We start from the raw sequence: 20,019 nt of genomic DNA on the forward strand, positions 1-20,019 counted from the left end.
TAAGTTAAGGTCAGTTAAGGAAAAGCAGATTTACCTTAAATGTTTAGGTGAGTAAAGGTTTGTGAAGGTAAATGTGCCTTAATTTTATTTAGTGTGTACGACATCGATAAGAAATGGACCTACTATTTATAAATTGTTCGTTTCGTCTCTTCACTCTGTGCTCGAGCCGAGTCAAATAATCCATCTCTGTTTTCAAACTACATTCGAGCAACTTATTATCCACTGATATTGCTCTTCTTAAGTTGCTTTTTTCATTACTGTATAGATTCTTTTTTCGCATCTGTCTTCGTTTTTGAGCCTGGCGTAGCAGTTCGTCTTTGCTCATGTAGAATTCTAAGTTGGAGTCTAAATTTTTCTCGGGTTGTGTTTCCTCTTTTTGTTGCACCAACATCTCTTTTCTGGAAGCCATCGTAATTCTAAGGTTTTTTTTAAAAAAAGTACTGATAAAATGCGTGAATAATAATTGGTAAATTGTATTTTTTCTTTATGAAAAATTTCTGAGCACTTTTTCAATTTATTTAGATAGAACTCAAATCAAACACTAAGCTTCAATTGCGCTCTTTTAAACCCTTTGATCGTTATTTTTTAGAATAGTAAGAATTAAAAGTTCAACATTTCGCTTGACGACCAAACAGTTTTAACTCGCAAGTTGAAATAAAAATCTGATGAACTGTGATTTTGATCGCAAAGTATAAAAAGTATGGTTATCAGAGTTCAGCAGCGCTGTTGGAAAAAGCTGATGCTGCTGTTTTCCAAGTAGTTTTGGAAGAAAAATGGACCAAAACAGTCCACATGTTTATACTCTCCTTTTCCAGATAAAGTATTTCCAGCTTTTGTTTGCTTTAATTTCTCTTTTTGTTTACTCTTACAGTTCTGTTCGATTTCTCCGATTAAAAATTAAAAAGGAGAAGAAAGTTTCTGCATTAAATGGAACAGGTGAGGAAAAAAGATTAATCAAGAGGAGTTTGGAATTTGTTCATAGATAAGACAAGAACTCTTCTGGAAAGAAAAGTTTGAACGCTAAACAGGTCAAACGCAAACTTATCAGATGACATTTGGAAACACCATTCAAACCAATTTTGAACAAGTTTTGAGAATTTTTACAGTTACAAAAACTGCAATGTTGCCACTTATTTAACAACGATAAAGCAGAAAAACAGCCCAATCCGAATTGGTGCAACATTTTTTTTAATTTATTGACAACGAAATTTTTCAAATGCAATTTTTATAGATCAGTAAAATAAAAAGACTCAAATCGAACAATTTTAATACGCACTTTGAATTCAAAAATGTGTCTCAATTAGTAACCAATGAATTGAGGTTCAATTTATTCATGAACCAAACAATGAAACAAAAATGAAAACTGACCCTAGCAACTCACACTCGGCTTAGACTCATTAAAAAACACTTCAAAATTTAATATAACTTAAATATTGAAGTTCAAAAACAGCGAAATAGTTTTGACAAAACCAATTTTCTTAAGATTTTTTCGGATTTTTATACTGGGTTCATTTCATTGAACTGAAAGTAAGTATTAAAAATGAAATTAATTCCAAGGTATAAGAACATGTGTGTAATTTTCAGGTATTTGTCAGATTTTTACTACAAGAAAGAAAGCTCAGTACTGTGAGTACTGTGAGTCGCCCTTAATGTCCCAAATCCGTGCATCTATGTTTTTGTCTTAAGTATCTTTTAAATGAAGTAGTTAGGGATGAAAGTAGGATGAGAGCCACGTAACAAGATTGAAAAAATTCAGCATAAAATATACAATTTCTATCATACCTAAATCAAGCTTCAAACGCATATCTCTCTCGACTAACTTTGTTTTAAAGGAATTCAAGTTACATTGTCAATTTCAATTAAACATTGCATTGTCAAAATAAGTTTCCCAGGTTGAGGAGCAGACGCAAAATGAGCTAAGATCAGGCCCACTCGAACGCACACCCGTGTTCCCAGACCAAAATTACAGGATCTGGACAGCAGTTCGAGCGCGAAATAGTCTTGGCCATTGTCTGATTTAGGTCTGATCAGAAGTCAGTTCGGTCTGGAAGGTCTGGTCAGAGGTCGCTTCGGTCTCAAGGATCTGATCAGAGGCTGATTCGAGCGCACTTGAGTCTTATCAGAGGCCATGTCGAGCACACTTGAGTCTGAGCAATTTTTTTTGCATTTTTTTCTAATAAGTTGGTGATTATGGATCTGCCACGAGCCAAAGAAAACGATATCTGTTTTGACCAGAGACTCATTTGCAGTTCCTTGCCTCTGATCAGAATGATCAGGACAAAAGAGTTCAACCGCTAACAAGTGGTAGGTCCCTTTTAAAAAATGAATAGCAACTATAGATTTGTTCTGACGTTTCTTATTTTATTTGTTCTGACGAACTTAAGCAATGGCATGCAAAGTTTTCATATTAAAAATTTCTGTGAATCTTTTATTTAAAAAAAACGCTTTTGATTTTGAATTGACTTCACTGAATTTTCTGCTGGAGACATCTGTTTTTATGCAATGAATATTTTATAACGATACTTAAAGTCTCCTGCGTGTTTAAGTATAGTTCCTGACCAGAGTCCACTTCGGTCTGGAAGGTCTGATCAGAGGTCAGTTCGGTATGAGTGGTCTGATCATAGTCTGCTTATAGTCAGAACAGTGGTCTGAGCTTGAGTCTGATCATATGCGCACTATAGTCTGGACCATAGTCTGGGTACCGCTGATCCGAAGTTACCTAAGTCTGGAAAGTCTGACCAGATGTCATTTCAGTCTGGATAGTCTGATCATAGCTCAACTTGGTTCTGGACCTCAACCTGGGTTACTACTTCAGATGGAATTAGCATGAGAGGACTATGAGAACATTGACGTTTTTCAGTTCAAAAGAAAGATCTTGATTCTCAAATCCAAATATAAGTGTATACTATTGATATTTGTTTCATTTCCATAAAAGCAAAAAACGGACAAAATAACCATACAGAAAATTATGATTTTAAAAAATCAGGCAAATACAAATTCTCAATCAGATGAAAGAAAGAAACATTATCATATGAACGTCTAAGTTTGCTGAACAAAAGTGATATTTTGGAATCAAATTTAATCTGACTCAGATCAAATTTCAAACACTAAGGTCTTCGTAGTAATATTGCTTTCAAGTAATCGCCTTGGTAGAGCTCTATTTGCGGAGTAGCCCTAAAACGTGGGTGCAGTACGTGCTTTGCTGAGTGAGGTAAGTCATGAACTGTGTAAGAATAATCACGTAATTGGCCTAAATACCACAAAGAAATGCAGTAACAATTAAAACCGTGCAGAAAAATTCAGCTGATGAGTGATACAAGCCACCTTTAAGGTTGCTTTGAACTCTTGGCGTGAAGAACGTAATGAATTGGGAAAACTAAAACAGGCAGGACATGTCCTGAGTTTCAACAAGGAAATGAAAAAAGTAGTTACTTTCCCAGCAAATTTTTTACATTGAGAACAGATTCTGACTGTTAACATAGCATATCAACGTTCGTACACGAAAATAGAAAAAAGCAGAAAAACCTTAAATAGAACTCCCTCTTCATCAATTATACATACACTTGCAAAAATGACCAAAACCAACCACAACCTTTTTGATTATTATTAGACAAAAACTGAGAGCCCTAAAAAGATTCAATTATGCTTTGCCAGAAGCTGGAAATGACCTCCCGTTAATGACTTTAAGTTAAAGTTCAATAAAATGAACAACAGGATGGAGGCGAAATTCAAAACAAACTCAACAAATACTTTCAAAAACATGTACAACTATGGTCCAAAAATCGCTAGCTTGTCAGCTAGCAAAAATAAGGAACAGCTTGATGGAACTTGTTACAAAAGATTCCAGCAGACACGACTGCAAAAAAAACAACAATTAGTAAAAAAACACAAACAATTAAAAAAAACATAGCAGGACAAGTCCTGACGTACAATTCAAAGAATTTTCATCGACTAAACAGAAAACTAGACTTAGAACAGACTACGAATGAATTGGGAAAACCATTTAGAAAAAATCCGATCCAAAAAATTGAAAAAAACAGTAAAAATCAAAGTGAAATTGCCGCATGTGAACAAAGAACCACTAGAGAGAAAGCGAATTTTTGTTCAAACACCGTTTTCTCACTCTACTTTAAATTTAGAGCGAAAAAATTTCACGCCGCAAAACCACTCGCTGTTTCGCTCCATTTCCTGTTTCGGCGTGACCAAAATCACTACTCCAATTTGACTTCAAAAATCATGAAAATGTGTGAACAGATCTTAAAAAAAAAGACAGCGCCCCAATACAATTCAAATTCTTTGAATTGTAAAAAACAGAATCATTAGATGTCTATTGGTACCCATTTGTGTCAAATTACGATACGCCTCTAATCTTTGATAGAATTGTTAAGTACAGTAAAAAGTTAAACCTCTATGAGTCCATGAAAAGGAAACTAAAAAAAGGGTTTATCTATTCAGTCTACGCTAGACGAGCTTTCCATTGATATCAACCACACTTCTGTGCAATAAATATATGGAACGGCTAAAATTTACTGAAAAAAAAACAGTTGAGAATATAGCTCCTCCCCAGACAAAGTGGGGTCGAAACAATGAGTAAACGATTTTATTTCTGTCTACTGTGGAAGTTTTGTGAAACCCCGATAGCTGGAAAAATGCTGTAAATTAAATACATGAACCCAAAATACCGAACCACTTGTTTGTTGATCTTAAGATGTTTTATACAAGTCTGAAAGTCAGAGAAGCAAAATAAATATTAGTGGAAGTTGAAGCATAGTTATTTTATAGGGCGCTATTTTAATTAGCAAAACTTTTCTTTTGAGGATCGCTTCCAAATTTGGGACATTTTACATAGGCAAGGACCTTCTATCTTGGCAAGGCCTCCAAACGCAACTAAATACGGACCTAAATACAGGACCTTATCAATTCTTACACTATTAAAGTTCGCGTAGGGCAAAATTTTTATCGTGTAAGACCAGATAAGATCATACTTACACGATAAAGATTTTTGATCAGCATCTTAGCAGATCTTACACGATAAAAATTCCAGAATCACTGGGCAATAGATTGATTATCATCTGTTTATAAACGAGCATCATCTGTTTTGGTAAACATTACATTAACTTATTCAGTTTTTAAAGAGACCATTGTGACCATACAAATTATGTGCTCTGTACAGCAATCAAGTTAGTTGTACAAAAAAATTATACAAACGCACCAGCCACAAATTTTATATAGTTAGTTCTATTTTGTCCAGAATACTTTCAAATAAAACATGTCTTCAGCGCAGTCAACGGTTGACGTGCAAAGCTTTACTTCGTCAGATTGTGATCGTCTGGTGAGTTTTTATCTGGCTGAGCTGAGGAAAATCCAGGCTAAACATGAAGAGTTCCTTCACCAGAAGTTCACATTCATAAAAGCGGTACAGCGTGATCATCTCACCACAGGTATTCACATTGTAGACTCATTTATAAAAGCAAGAAATTTGATTGAATATTTTTTTTCTTTTCCTTTCCTTAATTTTTTTTAATTTAATCATTTTTCCATTTTCCTTAACACGCCAGAAAATATCACAGATGCTATTTTGATTTCGATGTACTCTGAAAAAGGGGAAAGTCGTATTTTAAAACGCCTTTCAACGCATTCTTAAACAGATTTTATAACAGATTTTGAAAAGGCCCAGATTTCCAGACCAATTGCTTCCTGTAGGTTCATTTAAAGCAGGTGTCAGGGTAAACTCTGACAAGGTCATGAACAAAATCACAGGGTTTGAGCAGCCGCAAAAAAATCAATAATATGTTGTTAATGTCTCGCAAAGAATCAGATCAAAGGTCACTGAGTAGGACCTGACCTCAAATTGTCCCTTAAGAAATCATAATGAAAACTTCTCCGGTCCAACTAATTGAGTTCACCAAATCTGAATAACATTTGTCAAAATTGTGTGGTGCACTGACAAGCCATCGCCACTACCAAATTGGATAGGACCATTTCAACACATTGGTTTTACAATGATTATCTTAATACATGTTTTAGCGGCAAACATTGTTTGATATGGCGATAAAGGAAAGTTTTTACTATTTCGTATTCATGCAATGGTTTTGTCGCAATATTCCACAAAACCAAATTAAAGTAAATATTTTCCATTTGACAGTCGCTATGGCTCAAAAGTCCCAAATCGCATATCAATTACAGGCGAAAATTGAATTCTATAAACTCCGAATGAGAAATCAGAAAACCGCCGTGATTGATACAGGTGCTCTCCAAAAGAGGTGAAAAATGTTAACAAACGGCACTTGACTTTTACATTAAAACATTGACAGCTTCAAAACACGTTCATCTTAAAATAACGTATTTTCGATGTGTTTATTTCCTTTTTCATCATCCAGAATTCTGATATCACATTCCTCAACAGATCGGACAATTTGTTAGATTAAAATTCTCAATTCCACGGAAACTATTATAATTGATAATTAAAAAATCATAAAACGTTTCCCCAAAGCTTATACCGAATTCAGAGGATAAATTGCAGTTAAGTATTTATCCGCGAAATGCTCTCAACAAAATTCAGTGTCTGAACTGTTTTTCAGGTTACTAAAACAAAAGTCAAAAGGTTAAGTTTTTGGTTGATCGGAACAATATTACTGGAAAAGAATTTGGTCAACTATTGATTAAAAGTGTAGTTTGCAATTCCAATTATATTTAAGCATGACAAGCGAGCAAAAATCAGCGATTGAACAAAAAAGAAGCATTTTGTGTGATAATGTTCAGATTTTAATCAAAGGATAATTATTGAAAATTTTTTGTTATGTCAATTTTTAGCAAGACAAAATTTCTGATTATATTGGTCTCGAATTTTTAGGAAGTGTCTTACTATTCGATAAATTAAAGTTTTTTCAGGAAGTTTGGAATAAAACTCCTAATATCAGTCCAGAGATACGCCCTTAAACTTGTTGAGACGATCATATTAAACTCCGTCATGGTTTAACTGCACTTCAATTATCTGACAATGGAACTTGTAAATGCACCATCGAAAGTTTTTATTAACGTAATTTTCTTCACATTTGGTCACAAAGACGTTTTCGATCTAGTTTAGATATTTCCCGATTATGCTGATGGTAGGAAGAATTACATATTGCTAAAGACCCTTCAGCGGTGATGAGATCATTGTGGGTCTCGTTGTGGTTTTCTACCACCCAAACGTTAAATTCTTTCAACATCTGTTCTCGCTATTTTTTCTTTTGATGTTAATGAAAAAACAAATTTGAGTCTTGACTTTAATCACGCTAGAAAAAAAGGGGAATTATCGGTTAGGTAGTTTGAATGTGTAAAATGTTTCCGATTCGATTTGCGAGAAAAAACGAGAAAAATTGTCGTGTGAACTAAATTTTTGGTTCATAGAGGTTAAATATTAATAATTAGATAATAAATTTTAGTTATTAGTATTTAAGCCAAGAACGTGGATGAGTGCTATCCAATTATTTTGTGCGAACCCACATAACCAAGCCTCCTTGTTCGCTTTTTTTTCAAAAGCCCTTCCATCGTTCATCAATTGCAGCTTTGTAGAATCCACTTTGTTAAGCAAAAAAATCTACAGTTTTTTTTGAATTGAATGGAAAATCACCATGACATTTTGTGGCTTCGGAAAACTGCAAAACCATAATTAATTTCAAATAAGGAAAAATTGATTGAAAAATTTTATGAAAAAAACCGCTATTTAATTGCTAAAAAGCAGTGCACTTAGCGCATCTGGCTGGTGCCTCGCGAGCCCTAGTGATGGCTCAGAGCCCTTGAGAATTTGATATGGAAACATGACAAACGAACAATTTTCCCGGCCAATTTATTTGTTAACATGGGGGTTAATTGCAGTGGGGTTTGCTTCCGGGGGTGAGTTTCATATTAGCAGCAGACTGCTGTTCATCGCAAACCGGTGTTCATTTCCTATAACCGACATTATGGATCGAGTAAAATTTTATAAGGAAGTTATTGTGTCAAGCTATAGTCGAGCGCGTAACATTTGTTTTTAGCTGAAGTTAAGCACGGTTTTTTTCATAAATCGATGTCTAAAAATGGTGAATCCTGAACACAAAACTTTGCCCCCGGGTATCCAAATTTTGTTTGAAGCACAAAAAATTGAAATGAACGCAGGAATGTCGAGGCATCGACACTAGCAGTCCCGGATGGGATGGTGGGAAAATTGGGTCCCGTCACTGCCCTCAAGACTGTTAAGATGAACATACTTAACTGCAACGAGTGCTAATTGAACCTCTATAATCTGACAACGGAGTTTTTAAATGCATTATTGAAAGTTTTCATCTATTTGAAATCGGTTTAGCGTAATTTTCTTCACATTTTGGTCCATTGTTTGGTCTCATTATTGGTCTCATTGTTTTCTACCATGCAAACGTTTAAGCCATTCAACATCTATTCTCACTTTTTTTTAACTTTAGTGTCAATGAAAAATCAAATGTGAGTACTGACGATCACGCTAGAAAACAACTAAAATTATCGATAAGATGGTTTGAAAGCGGAAGTTTTTGCGAATTCACGTTCTTGCACCGGGGCGAGAGAAATTGACGTGTGAACTCGGATGAGTGCTGTCCAAACATTTTGACGAAACGCAAATTACCAAAAGCCCTCCACTAGTCCATGAGTTGCAGCTTTTGGCGTTTCAACTTGATTAGCAATAATCCACAATTTTCTATTGGATGGAATGAAAAATCAGCATATTTTGTGGCTTCGAAAAAACCTACGGAAAATCAATTTCAGATATGATGAAACCAATAAAAAATACATCTTTTTAAAATCAGTGGGCAATATAATTGCTTAAGATCAGAACATTTAACGTATTTGGCCTGTGCCTCCCGGGCCCTGGGATCATGGGAGGAACAGTTCGTGCTGTAGGGGTTTGCTTCCGTGGGTGAGCTTCCTATTAGAAGCAGACTGGGGGTAATTGCGTACAGGATTTTATTTCTTAGACCCTACATATTGGATCGAGTAAAATTCTAGAATGGGAATAATGTATCAAGCTATAGTTGAGTGTGTAAAATTTGTATTGAGCTCAAATTAGGCGTGTTTTCACATATGTCCAGATCTAAACCTAGGAAAACCTGAACTTGAACACAAAGGTTTGGACCCCGAGTGCACGAATTTCAACGTAAAGCGCAAGAAATTTTGGAAAGGAACGCAGGAAAGTCGAGCAGGAAATAATAGAAATGAATGGACTTTGTAATATGAATGATATTAGAGCTCCATAAAAGATTAGATTAGTGTCTTTTGCACTTAAACGTTATTCAGGTGCCAATCACCCGTGCATCGAGTCAGTGGATGCTTTGGATAGAGTGGTGACTGGACTGAAGCAGAATGAGTGGTCAAACAGGATAGACGTGGGAGTAGTGGATCTACTGCTTCAGAACATTCTAGAACTATTCCAACTGTTGCAGGGACTGCTGCAGCTCTACTTGCAACTCAGGTTAAACTAGTACAAAAATTCAGCAGAATTAAACTGAAAGAAAAAGTTAACACTTCTGATTATGAACAGTCATATTAGAAAGACTATCACGTGCAGCTCGAAAATTTTGAATTTGATTCTTTTTTACTCTATCTCTTCCGCCGTGAACAAAGTTTGTATTTACATAAGCCTGCGTGATCAAATTGAAAATGGTTCTTGCAATTTTATGTTAAGTATCTACCGACTATTGCGATGTGGAACTAGCGATTGCAATCAGTATATCATTATCCGATTTCAAATATCAAATATTATCAATATTTCAAATACAATTGATATCTGTTCGCCTTCTTAATGGTATATTTTACTTTTTACGGCTAATCTTGCCTCGTTTTCGTAAAAATGCTCCACTAAAGACCATGGGAGGAGGGGAATACAGTTCAATTTTTGCTCAACTTTTTTGTATTAATTGTTCTCCTCTTTCAGTATGATATTCTCCTGATTAACGACGACATAACATTTAGGCCGAACATCCGAGTCGACACTTCTGTCTCGGACCAAGCATGTGAACAAATAAAGTACTTCATGTCCCCATTCTCTAACGTACTTGGCCTGGCTCACAAGTTCCAACTGCACCTGAATGACAGAGAAGAGGACCAGGTGGGTGGCATCTTGAACCTCCTTCCGTATATGGCAGCGAGTGCGCATGACGTCACAGGTGCCATCAGTGGACACAGTAGACAGCTGCAGCACGCTGAGATGGAACAAGCACGACTGTGAGTTCATAGTTAACATACGTTCTGTTCGTTTCGGAGCGGGGGGCTCCTTTTTGAAAGGCTGTAAAACTCAGCATAAGTACCCAAAATGAGACGTGTTAAATATTTCACAAAAAGACTAACTAAGCTACCCTATGAAGTTTGTCATGCAAATCATCATTATCATCTTCAAACTAGCAGAACTTTGTAATATATACTACAGAACACAAGTTTCAAAAACTTAGACTGCACTTAAATGATAAACAGTGATCAAAACATCCTAATTTCATTTTCTTCCGTCTTGCAAGATCTAGGGGTTTGAGATCTCATCTTTTCACAGGAATTGATCAAATGTAGGGGTTGTTCACATCTTGAATATCGTTTTCAAACCATTTTTCAAAGACTTCGACGGTCTCGTTATCTTTGTCTCAATTTCAGCGCCCAGATGAAACCTGCAACCCCTGTGAAACCTCCAACTCCTGCAGTTCTGAAGAGTGATGCTGACACACAAGCCATGGCCAAGGAGATATACCAGGCATCCAGATCCAAAGAGTCCGGTACTCAACTCTCAGCCAGTGACTGGAGGAAACTGCAGCTGGAGGAAAAACACAGGAACTATGTGTATGGATTAGGACATTTCCCTCCATTTGCGGTGGATAAATGCTGAAGATAAAAAACTCAAAGCTGGCGTTACAATTGTTATTCTTATTTCAAACGGGCATACCCTGCATGATATAAATTACTGCTATTACTTTTTGAAAATATAAAAAAAAAACTGAGATAAAAGTTCAAATAAAATCCATACAGATATCTTGAAATTCTTTCCACGAAAAACCCAATGCAAGAAATGAAGCGCATCAAAATTATTATTTTTGTCATGGTAGTCGTTTGGGTAGCAGTATTGACCATATTAACGTGCGAAATCATGGAAGTCGGAACAGGAACTCACGTAAATCTGTAAACGCACGAAAGTCTGGACATGAACGGACGAAAGTCTGGACACGAACGAACTAAAGTCTGGGCATGGAGGCACGAAAGTCTGATAAACGCAACAAAGTCTTGTGAACGCGCGAAGTTCTGGAAATCAACACATTAATGTCTGGACATAAAATCTGTCCGTCTTGGACGGTATGGACCTAGACACTTTCTGTGTAGGACACAACGCTTTCTGTCTGGACGCCAACCTGAAAGCTGCTTCCTATAGGCTTGTTATACGTAGGTTTAGTTATTAGAAATGGAATAGTGTCGCGAATACACTATCTTAGAATTATATAGAGGAATCGCGGAGCAAATCCGAGAATTAGCGTATTTGCTTAAATTTGCTTAGTGGAATCGCAATGCGAATCCAGGCTAGAATTTATCTCGGGTAAATGAAGAGCGCTTACAAAGACAACTTGAATTCAGATTGCTTAATCAGATTATGATTACTTATAATAAAACACTGTGAACAAAATATGAAATAATTTAGTAGACTAGCGGGAACATATTTATACGTGAATAATAAAAATCTTAGTTATAGTATGTATGATATGAATATTAAAATAGAGAGTAATTGATAATTTAGTACACATAGGGATTTCGATATATATATATATATATATATATATATATATAAATATATATGTATATATATATATATATATATATATATATATAAACCTATATATATATATATATTATATATATATAAACCTATATATATATATATATATATATATATATATATATATATATATATATATATATATATAGGTAATCATATGTATCACATTTCCCCCATGACAGAAAAAAATTGAAAATGTATTTACAATTTTAGAATCAACACAAATGAGCAGATGAAATGAGCGCACACAACAGAAACTATTAATGGAAGGGTGCCGCAAATGTTAAATTTAATGAACAAAAAGACTGACGTTTAGGTATATGCTAAGCATATGTAAGCGGGAAAATTTATTTGCACAAATATCAGGTATACAGTGGTTATCATGTTGATAAACTTGAAGAGCAATTACAGCATATTAAATAATGAAATCCAATTAAAATTGGATTCGCAGAACGAATACATTGCAGAATTATAACATGTAAATGAACCAAATTGAAGTAAATAAATTAAATGCACTCACATTAGAAAATGGATTCGCGGAGCGAATACATGAACAAATTGGAAATTGTAAATTGAGCAACAAATGAAATAAACTAAATCTAACATAAACATTGAAAATTGGATTTGCAGGGCGAATACATGAAAGAAATGAAATGATGTAGTTTATAAGAGTTTGCAAAGTTTTAATTGTTTTCACTAAATTTCATTTTCAGCGTCCCAGACTGATAATTCTTGTTCCTGCTCATATTCGTAGTACCTGATTCGGGGATCTGGTGGTGAAGTCTGTCCGATTTGAATATCAGGCCGTGGTGGTGATGGGACTCTTTACTGCTCGGCGTCCTGAATTAGCGCTACTACAGAATTTTCAGTTGTTGAACTTTTCTTTTCCTTTTTGGTTCTGCGCTTCTTTGATTTTGCCGAACTAGTTGAAGCCAAAGAACTGGTTGGGGAGATGTTCGCGTCTGTGAAGCCGTAAAATTGGGTCCGTTTTCGTTTACGACCTTCAGTTTGATCTTGAGAAGTGGAAGACATGGATTATTCCTGTTGATCTCGTGATGTAGGCGCTGGCGGAGCAGGTACAATTGAAATTAATGGTTGCGGAGAAGTCGTTGCATTACCACTTGGTTCATTTAAAGTTGTGTTGCGACGGCGTTTAGGTTGAGGCTTAACTGGTTTACGGACCGTCAGGGCGCGTTAAACATTCGAATTTACTGAAGAGACTACAGAAGTGGTATCACGTTGACGTTGGCCAATCTTTATCTCTCCCCTCTTCTGTCTCTTCAAATCATTACTGTGTTTCGCAATCTTTGTTTCCGTCGTCTGTTTATATGGCGCGGGACGTCGTTGCGCATACATCCATAGATTTGTTGATCTCCTCGCTTTTGTTCCAAACTTTGCTAAATCGCTATCGCGAACTTTTACTGAAGATCGCCCGGGTTCGTTGATTGTTGTCGTTGTGGCAGATGATTTCGTCACGAATGATCCTGGTTTAAGAACCTCGTAGGGACCGGCTAGTTGTCTCTTCGCCCTATTTTTGTTCGGGAGTTTCCGAGCCAGTTTGACGCTGAGTGATTTTTATGTCCGGGGAATGGGGTCTGTGAGCTTTGGGTGAGTAATGAATCAGGATTCTTTATTATCTGAATCTTGTTAACGATGACCCGCGTCTAGTGATGCCTGACACATGTTCTTTTCAATCTCAGTGTCACTTCTGTTAGGGTTAATCCATCCAGCTTTGTCCAGAAAAGCGTCTGCAGGGACTGTATCAGCATCTAAATAGTGATTAATGATTTATTTTTTCATAAATGAGATTTAAACTTGATAGAAGTGTGCTAATATTCCTTAAAGGAGTATTTGCAGGACGATCGAAATGAGCTTCAAACGGTGTTATCTTTGTTGTTTTCTGTTTTGTTTACCGTAAATCAGAGACTATTTGTTTAATTGCTTTGGACGTTGAGAATGTATCTTTTTTTTCGGCTTTCATACAAGATAAGCGTCTTTTTATTGATTGGATCATTCGCTCCATTATTCCAATAGCTCTATGATCACCAACCGGAGCGTCGAGAATGTTTATATTATTTTCAATACAGTAATTCGTAACTTGTTTACCTACGAGACAAGTTGCTTGGTCTAGGCGTATTGTTCGCGGGATTCCGTGAGTATATGCGTAGTCACGAAGAAATTTTACTACGTTTGCCCCATTAGCGTTGTCAAAAATTCTAACGTACGGATACTTTGAATCACCATCAAAACATGTTAGGAACTAAACATCTTTATCTTTATCGTTTATAATCGGACCCCCAAAGTCAATTTGGATTTCTTCATTAGGTTCTTGACAGGCCTTATGGGGATGCCAATTAGATTTTGGTACGATAGGTTTTAAATTCTTACCAATATCTGTACATGGGACACAATCAGAGGTTTTTTGTTGAAATTTCGTATAGATTAACAGTCAAGTTTTTTGAATTGAAGACTCGTCGCCCTTCCGTTCCCAGACTCAAGTACATCAATGAAGACGCTTTACGATCACAAAGTTGCATGGTTTACCTCCGCATAGGATGCCTCCCGCCTCAAAGCGTTGACAGTGATTTTTCCACGCCGTCTTTGCTTGTTCGTTACGAGTGCGTCGATCTCGTTCTGTTTCTGCTGTAGGATTTTCAACTGCATCTTCATATGCCGGTTCAGAGGGTAGAATGGCATGCTCGGGAGGGTCAGCCAAGAGAAGATCCACAACAATTCCTTCACGAGCAAGTATTGCAAGTTTGAGTTGGGTCCTCCAATTTTCCCATCGAAGTGGGGGCTCCAGGGTTGCCTTTTCCCAAAAGGGTTGAATTCCGAGTGGAGATTTGCCGCTATCCTTTAATGCTGACTGCGCCATGTTATACGTAGGTTTAGTTACTAGTCTATAACTCATGCCAGTTTTCTTTTTTTGTTGAATATATATATACATATATATATATATATATATATATATATATATATATATATATATATATATATATATATATATATATATATATATATATAGATATAGGTAATCATATGTATCACAAGGCTGTAACGTTTTCCAACGGTACAATTTTGCTGTTTTTTATCCAAATTTGTACCTTCAATTCATATGATTTTTGGATGAATTTTTGTTTTTGAATAACAAAATGACTAGAAAACAATTTTTTTTTGTTATATTGGCGATACTCTGTCCTGTCCCTAAATGTGAAAGTAAGTCCAAAAACTGATTTTGAGGGTATGCAACCACAAATGAGCATCATTTATCAGTAAAATGAAATAGAAACAAAATGGCTCGCTTAGTTCTGTGCACAGGCACATATAGTTCCAACACATATGGTGACGAATGAAGAAATTTGTAAATACCGTGGAAAAAAGGACACATATTCAACAACCAATTAGTGTCAGAGACGGAGCCTGAACCAAAGCTAAAAAGAAGAGAACTTTGTCTCAAGAATATGGAACAAAGGCCACAGAAGCAGACATAAAGATATTAACCATATTTGAGACAGACAAAGTCTTTGGGGAATCACAAATCAAATGATACAGTGTTTGTATCGCCATACAGCATAGCTGCATGGCTATACAACGATTATAAAAATAGGATTTTTCCTATTTAAGGCACTGTTCTGAGAGAAAGCGACGAAGCGAAAAAAGTGGTTGAAATATTGCTCATTGAGTTTCAAAGAAACATTTGTTCACCTGCAACTCTTTCACAGCTGTTTTAAAATTTCTGTCTAGGTTTGTGTAACATATGCCAAAACGTTGGTGATATGTTTAAACTCTTCCGACTATTTTAAACACCTATGAGACAACAATAAGAACTACTTATTCCACATTTAAATAATAGCCATGTTCAAATTAAGAATATAGTTTGTCAACATGAGTTTTTAGACGTTTTACAGCAACTTTTCAGTCTTTTTCTAATTTTTACAAACCACGAATGTTTTTTAATTGTGATCAACGACTTTGATTTTTTTGATTATGTAGAACGTAGTAAAGTGTCATGAGTGGATACTACGAGTATTATAGGTAAATTACGTCAACTTAGACAAGTTAATAAGGTGTTTGAATTAAGAGTTCATTCTTAAAGGGTTATTGTTGCGAAGGCGCCAGAGAGGGGAGTTGAGTGATATATCTTAAACAAACAAACTGATGAACAAAAGCATATTGAGCTGTCGATATAGTTCGTTTGCTTAGCAAAGTTGTATTTGTGCATCAGGCCAAAGTTGAAATGAGTGATTTAAATTTAGAAGTAAACTGGAGAGCGAAGGTTTGACGTGAACTAGATACTTTGAACAGAACTGGAACTTCAATTTGAAGTAACTAAAATGAGCATCCCCAAACCTGGTACCCTAGAATTTTTAAGTTATATTCATCATTGGAATCTGAAAATTTGTGGGGATGTTCCCCTGATGATTGTTCATATATAATAGGGATGCGCGGCCGGTTACACCTTTTCGATCTGAGTTAGGTAAGTAGAGTTTTGTAGATTTAGAGTAACTAAACTGGCAAGTTGTCCGTTTTTCGAAATACCACCTAGCAGGTCTAAACCGCACCCCCATGTAGAGTTATATTCAGCGTACTTTTACCAAATTTTAACGTCAGGTACACCCAACGGTCTTCTCAGGCCGGCATACCTTTTGGGCCAATCCGACCACCCAACCCCGAGCTGTTAACACCAGAAGTACGCTGATATGAAGGTTTTCGATATCTTTGATGGAAAAATGACTGCTTGAATTTGATGTATTGCTAATTAATGGTTGCAATGGGTATTGTCTAGAGTAATGTATGAGATGATCATGAGGAAAGCGTTAGGACAAATTTTTGGGTATTCTGCGGTAAACAGATTTTTTGACGAAAGATAGTTAGCACTTAAATTGAAACAGTAATTTCTCTAAAAGTTGATGTCGGATTGACCTGAAAATTGGGGGACCAATTTGGATACAAGGAATCCAATTTTAGTGTCAGATTTGGCCCCAGATCAACCCCCACGGAACTAAAGCACGCCGGTGCTGCGGGACGTAAAATTTGAATTGCTCCTTAATTATTAGTAGCAGCCTTATGATTTTTGGAGGGCTAGTGTAAGTTTTCAAGGACTTTCTATTGGTGTTTTTTTCAACTTCCGGAGTGCGACCGGAAGTCAGTGCTTCGGGATAACCCGAGTGCTGAAAACCAAAAATTGGCCATTTTGAGCAGCCGAATGGCTTTGAAATGCTAATAATATGATAACCTGAGACAAGTAGTGACAAATAATTCCCACCCCGGTCAATTTTGATGAACCCGGATTTTTTGGTTTCGGCACCCACGACTCCTTGAAAAATTTCAAATTGCAAACGACTAGCAACGGCTGATCCGTTGGTCAAGAAAGTTGGCAGGCAAATTGGTGGCACCCTATATTTACTAGAAATCTTTATCCGAAGATGTTTTGACCACTACTTCGCAAGTTATTAAGTTTGGAATTTCGGGGTCATCCGGGAGGTCGATGAAAAGTCGGCGCGGTCATTGTAGTAGGAGTTAGGCCATGAAGTTATGTAGGTAGATGCAACTATGAGAGAACTTTCCGTGACAATAATTATCTTTATCAACTTGACCCTTCATTTTGGACGAATAACCCCTGATTGACCCCTAGAGGTCAAATTTTGGGCTTTTAGGAATACTAGACTTTTCGGCGGATTTTAAATGGTGAATTGCATGAAAAAATGTAGGGAATAACAATCGCCCTGAGCTTCGGGGTTGAGTTTAGTTATTTATTCAACAAATAATTTTTGACAGGGATTGATTGCAATTAGTTAATTTGGTAGCGGAAAAAGAAGAATAAGAACTTTTCAGAGCAACGTTCAATGTTCACTAAGCAAACACGGATTGACATGTCAAGTGCATTTATGAGATAGAGCAAAGTGGGTTTGTTTGTATAAGAGTCCAAAGGTCGTGTACTCAAGATAAGTAGACAGTTGAACAAAAGTTAGTAGCAGTTGAATGACAGATCATAATTTGATATTAGTTTTTATGCATAGCAAAGAAACGCCTCCTACAGATTGTGACAGATTTCAAGTGTAAGTTGCAGTGTTTACTTAAGAGATTAAGGTTTGTTTGCTTTAGATAAGAGCGTATTGATTGAGTATAAATTGAAGTGACGCAGAGAAATTTTGGCAGAGGCAGACGTTAGAAAATTTTTTGACAATTATGAAGTTTGGACACAGGAGAGTTTTTTGAACAAGCGAAAGAGAGTAATTGGTTTAGTTGGACTAAACTTTAAAAGATAGTGCAAAAAGCAAAAAAGAGATTGAGATTGAGACTGAAATCTGGAAGTTTGTAATTGCATGACCATCTGGGATAATGAGAGCGTTTTTGATTTAATTTTAATGGGAAGTGAACCACGGATTTTGTTATTATTAGTTTGAATTACTATTATAAAATGTCTTGAATGTGTCCTTTCTATTGATGTGCAAGTATTTTTCTCACATTTGTTATCCATATAACAAGAATTGATAATACGAGCCCCATTGTGAATTAACTTATTTCAAGGCAAACTAATTTGCAACAGCATACAAGAGTGGAAGAAGGGAAATAGCAGAGTAACAAAGTAACGCTTGCTTCACCAAATTGAAAACCTCTGGTTTATTTTATTTGGTCGATTTTCTGAGCGACAAAGTCCCCTCACTGTTGAGTCTAGTTAGAAATTAAGAAGATGATAGTGGCGCTCATGGGTGGGCTACATTTCTTTGTTACTTTTTGCTGTTGGTTAATTTCTGATTATTTGAAGAGCGTGCGATATTTTTCGTCGGAGAAAATGCTGAGAGCACACCGAAAGTTGACGTACATTTGCAATTAGGGTAAACAATAGTTTGATTATGTTTAGTTGTCAATTGGTGAAGCGTTTTCCTTCACCAGGCTATGAACTTTGCGAATATTGGCGTGAACATCATTTGAACACTGGCATGAAGCTGAGATAGACGGAAGAAGAGATGATGAAGTGGTTGCCTACAAAATTGTGTGGATAGGCCTTGATTGCAGTAAGGGATTTACCAAGAGTTTATCGGCGGTCGACTCCAGGGAAGCAAGCATGGACACTGACAGAGACGCTGTATCAATTTGACATAAGATTGTCTGACAATCCACTTTTTTATGAGCGAAGCTACAAATTGTTTGTTAGAAGGAAAGCGGGAAGTAGGGCGGAATTCAATGAAACCAGTGACGCTATGGATCAGAGAACGCGACAACAGTGTTTTCAAAGGCAGGTGATTGATACAAAAAGAAGCGTTGATACTTTTTTAATGGATGAATTTTGGCGACCCGGCAAAAGTTCTGAAGGATTTGACATTGGGTCCAGCTGTTGTGTATCATGAAAAGGAGCTTTCAGTAAAGATCTGTTTGGAGAAGTGGAAGATGCGAGAACTGCTGAGAGTGGTAGTAGATTAACAATTCTAGGTTATGGCGATGAACTGCAAATTGGAACTGAGGTTTTCTTCTGATAGTTTTTTTTGCTCTAATGATTTCAATTTGCCATCAATTAATTGAATGTTTATTGTCATTTTGTGTCTCATGAGTTTTGTGTCTTATTATATCAGCAAAAGGGCAATCGCAAGATTTAATGTGACCATTTTCCTGGGATATATAAAATTAAAAAAACTTTTAAGGAAAGCGTTATCTAATTTCCTTTTTCCTGAATTTCTTTTACCACTTTTTCTTTTTTATTAATTTGTCTATCCTGTGGTTAAAATTTGGGTAAAAAATCGTAAAAAAATTCAAATATGCGTTGAGTTACAATTCATCGTGAATTTTCAGAAATTGTAATAAAAAATTTCTCAGCTTTGCCCTGTGTTTAATTCTACTGTCCTCCGTTCTTTCTCAAACTCATTAGTTTTATGGATTACATGCTGAGTATTATCATAAAAAATAAGCGGCTCTTTTCCTAGAAGTCAACAAAACCGTTTAATCAAAAACTTTTTTATAACATTTTGAAAAAGCACAAGGACTTCAACTATGATGAATAGTTACATGTGTTAAATGCCCGAAAACAGTGACATCGGAATAGATAGCTGTTGGCTACAACTTCCATTCACTTCATAGTATAGACATTTCTCAAGTATAACTAACTATTGTTTCTCTTTAACCAATAAAAATCATTTCATATCCATTTATGTGTTCTACATAGCTCATTCTTTAGAGTTTATGGTGATATTTCTTGACCTATACCTCATTTTGATGGATTAGTG

General features: G+C 36.0%; 2 protein-coding genes across 2 annotated transcripts in view; one reads left to right on the forward strand and one right to left on the reverse strand.

Annotated features, from left to right (window-relative positions):
* Nucleotides 1–724, reverse strand: part of LOC142346885 (uncharacterized) — a 3,119-nt gene extending 2,395 nt beyond the window's left edge. Inside the window, exon 1 of the mRNA XM_075398896.1 lies at nucleotides 124–724. Within this exon, the coding sequence (XP_075255011.1) occupies nucleotides 124–409 (286 nt within the window). The 5' untranslated portion in view covers nucleotides 410–724. The remainder of the gene's footprint in view (nucleotides 1–123) is intronic.
* Nucleotides 725–5,173: 4,449 nt separating this feature from the next.
* LOC142346901 (uncharacterized) lies at nucleotides 5,174–11,004 on the forward strand. The gene is made up of 4 exons (XM_075398897.1): nucleotides 5,174–5,441; nucleotides 9,289–9,463; nucleotides 9,964–10,215; nucleotides 10,633–11,004. The coding sequence occupies exons 1-4, from the start codon at nucleotides 5,270–5,272 to the stop codon at nucleotides 10,859–10,861; spliced, it is 828 nt and encodes a 275-aa protein (XP_075255012.1). The 5' UTR covers nucleotides 5,174–5,269; the 3' UTR covers nucleotides 10,862–11,004.
* The last annotated feature ends 9,015 nt before the right edge of the window (nucleotides 11,005–20,019 follow it).

Source organism: Convolutriloba macropyga, chromosome 1 (assembly GCF_964194025.1).
Source record: "Convolutriloba macropyga chromosome 1, txConMacr16.3, whole genome shotgun sequence".
Classification (NCBI taxonomy): Eukaryota; Metazoa; Xenacoelomorpha; order Acoela; family Convolutidae; genus Convolutriloba; species Convolutriloba macropyga.

Excerpts from the sequence above, each read along its gene's own strand:
- LOC142346901 (XM_075398897.1), top strand. The coding sequence starts at position 5,270 with ATGTCTTCAGCGCAGTCAACGGTTGACGTGCAAAGCTTTACTTCGTCA. Across the intron at positions 5,442-9,288 it reads GCGTGATCATCTCACCACAG|GTGCCAATCACCCGTGCATC; the intron begins GTATTCACATTG and ends AACGTTATTCAG. Across the intron at positions 9,464-9,963 it reads CAGCTCTACTTGCAACTCAG|GCCGAACATCCGAGTCGACA; the intron begins GTTAAACTAGTA and ends CATAACATTTAG.